A 5,182-nucleotide genomic window follows, 5' to 3' on the forward strand; every position below is an offset into this window, starting at 1 on the left:
TTATTTCAATTTAATGTTTAATGAAACCATGAAAATAACTTATATTTTGTTTTATTGATAAACTATATGAAATAGTTTATTGATTATTAAACTAACTTATAAAATGAATAAGCTAGTATACCAATCACCAAAGATAACATATATTAATATTTATATTAACCTTTTGTGTGTGAGAAGTTTTGAGCTTTAAGTACGTTAACTACAGAAAATGACATGACATGTTTATAATATCAAGAAAAGACTAAATAAGAACCGTCAAGAAATCAGACATATTTATAATATTAGACGCAATCTATTAGATTGACACATCCAATATATGAAAATCTATATAAATAATGTTAAACAAGTAAATTTAAAACATTAAATATAAATAACATACAATACCGATTCTTTTTTAAAACAAAAAAAGTGTTACTTAAAAATTAAACGACATTTACCATGTCCAAGGGAATTAAGAATTCAAATAAAAATTTGTCTAAATCAAAGGACCATAAAATAAAATTATCCATAACGTCTCGTTTTCTTATAGCTACCTACCATGTCCCATTGTCCCCCCGTTGTATTGTCCTGAAATGAAACACAATATTGTTAACTGGGATTTTATGAAAATAACAGAAACGTATGAGGGCTTTAATGAAAAATAAAAAAAATATATATTTATTTATTTCGGACTCCTTATTATCGCTATATCTGGCTTTATTCGCAAATTTTCTCTCTCACCGGCGAGTGGGTGTGTGCGTGTAACCGGAAGTGATCAGTGATCTGAATAACGACAGAATCAAAGACGAAATCGGCGAATCTCAGGCTGTTTTATGATCGGAATGTCAGATTACGGCGATCATTTAGCGAGTGCTTCACTATAAGGTATTGATCTCAGGGTCTCGCTACTTTATCTACCTAAAACCGCTCTTTCTCTCTCTTCTTTGCTGCGGTTTTTTTTAGCAGCGTGAGCTCCTTTTTCGTTTTGTTTTTGCTCCTCATTCGATGTCGCTTTTCGAAGGTATAAAACAGAATCAGATTCTCTTATTATTCTTCTGTAATTGAACAGCTTTTTTCCAAATGATCTTGTGATAAATAATTACATAGCTTTTAAGATGAAGTTAAAGTTGAAACATAAAATTAGGGCTTTTGTTTTTCCTTACATTTGTACTGATTAAATAATGATGTCAATTTGAACGAGTGCAGTGATTTTGTTTTGTCTGTTCGATTTTCTCAACTATTATATATTTTCATTTTCGGATTCTTTTGAAAACTCTATTTCAAGTGGTGACTGCTTGATGTGAAGTCTTATGTGAATATGCTGGAATTTCACAATCTGTAATAGTCCTGTCCCTGTTGTTATCCCTCTTTTTCCTTATTTATTATCTCTAGATAATCTTTTGGAAGGGATTCTGTAAATCTCTTGCTTCTCCCACCCCACCCCTCACCTCCACCCTACTGAATTAAATGATGATATCTCTTATTCATGGTTCAAAAACGAACTACCAAGTAGGTGTTTCTGAATGCGATTCTTGATATCTGGAGCTTGAATCATTTTACCTTCAAAGAACATCAATCAGAGGTGTTTTTATATTTGTACTTTATTCTGGGTCTTTTTTATTTTTTTATTCTTAGTAACTGATAGCATATTAGATGCTCTTTATTCAACATCATGTTGTTTGCTCTAGATTCACTTTTCGTTTTTATTGATTTGATCTTTAAGGAATCTATCAGTTTTGACCTAATATTGGTGTTTAATATACATTTGAATTTTTCCTACCTACTGAGATTTGTATTCTTCTATCTGTTTGCCTCTTTTTAATTCCTCTTTGTTGGGTTTCAATATATTAAGATGCCTTCCTATGGATATCTCTTCAAAAACCCAATTTTGAGTTGTAAGACAGCAATGGTGATTACTACTAACTATGAAATGCACCATTCACAGGTATAAAAATGAGCCGAATTCAGAATGGAAAAAACCGAAATCCTGAGAAACCTATTTCAGGATGCTTGGGAAGAATGGTGAACCTGTTTGATTTGAATACTGGTTTGGGAGGGAACAAGCTCCTTACAGATAAGCCACATCATGATGGAAATGGAACACCCATAAAGATGCTAATTGCACAAGAAATGTCCAAAGAAGATGAATGTAAGCAAAGTCCATCTAATTTGGTTGCCAAGCTAATGGGGCTTGATGCCCTCCCACAGCAGCATCAACAACCTGTTTCAGCTTCATGCAGGAGCCATTCAAGACATTCAAGGAGCCAATCTGAATCCTTGGACACACAATCAAAACATGAGATCACAAAGTGTCCTGAACAGGAAGAATACACCAAAGATGTTTTTGAAATATGGCAGCAACATTACAAAGAAAGATGTAGTGAAAAACAGAGTGAGAGTAAGATGGATCTTATCAGGGAAAAGTTCATGGAAGCCAAACGTTTATCTACTGATGAAAAACTTCGCCAGTCCAAACAGTTTCAAGATGCATTGGAAGTTTTAAGTTCCAATAAAGATTTGTTTCTCAAGTTTCTTCAAGAACCCAATTCATTATTCTCTCAGCATCTATACAATCTGCAGTCTGTTCCTCCACCTCCAGACTCTAGACGGATCACAGTTCTTAGACCTTCTAAGCTGGTGGATACTCAAAAGAAAAATGAAAAACAGGACACAAAACCATGGGATAAAAACAGTTCTGATATCTTCTTTTCTCCTGAATGTTGCAAAACCGATGAAAACCCTATGCAGCCAACACGTATTGTGATACTAAAACCTCATAACATCAAAGTTGTTGATTCACATTCACATGATGATGTATTTGATGGGGATCCAGAAGACAGTGAGGTGTTGGAATCAAGAGAAGCTGAAGAAGAGGAGATTGCACTGAGAAGAGACGAGACCCTTCTTTCTTCCGTTTTTTCAAATGGTTATATCGGTGATGATAGTTCATTTTGTAAATCAGAAATTGATTATGCAGCAGGGAACCTTAGTGATTCAGAAGTTGTGTCACCAACTTCTAGACACTCATGGGACTATATTAATCGGTTTAATAGCCACTATGCCACTTCATCCAGCCGTGCTTCTTATTCACCAGAGTCATCTGTCTGTAGGGAAGCTAAGAAACGTCTTTCTGAAAGATGGGCAATGATGGCATCAAATAAGAATCTTCAAGAACAAAGACAGATACAAAGAAGTTCCAGTACATTGGGTGATATGCTTGCTCTTTCTGATTTGAAGAAATCAGTAAAACCGGAGGAAAAAAAACAGGAGTTTATTATGGGATCTAATGATTTGAACAAGCATGAAGACGATGATAATGATAATAGCCCTAGAAAGCTGTCAAGATCAAAATCTGTTCCAACATCTGGAGTTTCAGGTTCCTTGGAAGGGAAAGGAGACGATAGCAAGGAAAAGCTTGTGAAATCATCATTCAAGGGGAGAGTTTCAAGCTTGTTTTTCTCCAAAAACAAGAAATCTAGCAAAGAGAAGTCAAACCAGTCAAAGGATGAACGCCCAAGAAATGAAGGATCTCAATGTGTTGAAGACGAATTATATAGAAGATCACAAGGCATAGTTTTACCTGAGGTATGGCTTCTTTTGTATCTTTTGAACTTAACTTTTCACAAATTTGCTTATATTATTATCTTTATTGTCTGAATGATTGATTAATAAGTTGTTGCAGAAGTCTGGATTTTCTTTTAAAAACCCTGAGTTTCTCGGAAACCATAGCAGTGAGAACCAAGACCAGCCAAGCCCTATATCAGTCTTGGAACCACATTTTGAAGAAGATGGTCACACAGCAAATGCCAAGCTGAATAAGCATGGTAATTTTCTTAACTAATTTTATTAAAGTACAAAAAATGTTGGTTTCTTTTTTATTTATCCACTTTTGTTCACATTGATGTAGATTCTATGAAATACAAGTTGATTGACAAATCTCCACCCATTGGGTCCATATCCCGTACCCTATCATGGGATGATACTAGCCTAGGGTCAGCCACACCGTACTCCGGTAAACCCTCATCATCAGCACCACCACTAAACCCACAGGAAGAGGAGCAAGAATGTCTGTTGTATGTGGAAACCTTGTTATCAGTAGCAGGTCTCCATAAGACCCGATCAAACTCACTTTTCGCCAGGTGGCATTCACCCGAAAGCCCGTTGGACCCATCATTGAGGGACAAGTACATGAACCTGACAGAAAAAGACTCGATTTTGTCGCAAAACAAACAAAGGCATCATCATCATAGATCCATGACAAAACTCGTTTTTGATTGTGTCAACGAGGCGTTGATGGATATTGGTAGTGGGGGTGGGGCTCACATGGCGATGATGATGACGTCAGCATTGGTGGGGGACCGAGTGTGGGCCCGGATGAAGGAATGGTTGTTTTCCGGGGAGGAGAGGTGGGGGGAGTGGGATGATAGTGACGGTGATGGCGGGAGTGTGGTGGAGGAGGTGGTGAGGAAGGAGGTGGTGGGGAGGGGGTGGGTGGAGGGGTTGAGATTGGAAATTGATGATACAAGAAAGGATATAGAAGGGAAGTTGCTTGAGGAGCTGGTGGAAGAGTCTGTGTTGGAGTTGACTGGTAGAGCTTCATCAGTTTTTTAATTTTTATTATTATTTTGGGCCTAAATTATAACACAATTATTTGTGTACCATTAAAACAGTATTATAATGTCTTACTAGTTTCCAAAAAAAATGGTACTTGTTTTGCTGTCATTTATTAAGTATACCACATGATTGGTTTTCTTGTTCATATCCCCAACCCAAAGTTTCAAGATCTTTTTATACATTTGTTTGTGATATTTGTGTGTCATTTGAGGGACAACTTTGTAAGACCTAAACAATAATATACTTAGATGATGATCTGTTTATTTTATTGATATATAAAAAAAGACAAAATTGCACAAATGGTCCTTAATGTTTAAATATTTTCCTTAAAACCATTCTTATGAAACTTTTTTTTTTTTTTTTTTTTGCATCAATGGTCCTTTTCAACAAAAGTTTTAACGACAATGATCCTTGCGTGAGATGTCTGTTTGAAAGAGACGTTAAGTTGCCCCATGTGTCTTGCACATGAGGGCATTTTGGATGTTTCGCTTAAGGATTTCTCAAAATAATAAAGTAGCAGAGAAATTGAGTTTCATATGAAGTTAATTATTACCCTTCTCGTCCCAAGAAACCCTATTTGTAAATCAAC

The 5,182-nt window shown here is 35.8% G+C and overlaps 1 protein-coding gene across 3 annotated transcripts; it reads left to right on the forward strand.

The window, feature by feature from the left end:
• The first annotated feature begins 674 nt into the window (after nucleotides 1-674).
• On the forward strand, nucleotides 675-4,738 carry LOC111881305 (uncharacterized). 3 transcript variants are annotated; one of them, XM_052767950.1, is made up of 4 exons: nucleotides 675-864; nucleotides 1,925-3,564; nucleotides 3,653-3,803; nucleotides 3,887-4,738. In XM_052767950.1, exons 2-4 carry the CDS (start codon nucleotides 1,933-1,935, stop codon nucleotides 4,588-4,590), a joined length of 2,487 nt encoding a protein of 828 aa, XP_052623910.1. In that variant the 5' UTR covers nucleotides 675-864; nucleotides 1,925-1,932; the 3' UTR covers nucleotides 4,591-4,738. The 3 variants fall into 3 exon arrangements, with proteins under 3 accessions (XP_052623910.1, XP_052623912.1, XP_052623911.1); XM_052767952.1 differs by having other exon boundaries at nucleotides 3,662-3,803; XM_052767951.1 differs by lacking the exon at nucleotides 675-864 and adding an exon at nucleotides 1,211-1,561.
• The last annotated feature ends 444 nt before the right edge of the window (nucleotides 4,739-5,182 follow it).

This window comes from Lactuca sativa, chromosome 9 (assembly GCF_002870075.4).
Source record: "Lactuca sativa cultivar Salinas chromosome 9, Lsat_Salinas_v11, whole genome shotgun sequence".
NCBI lineage: Eukaryota > Viridiplantae > Streptophyta > Magnoliopsida > Asterales > Asteraceae > Lactuca > Lactuca sativa.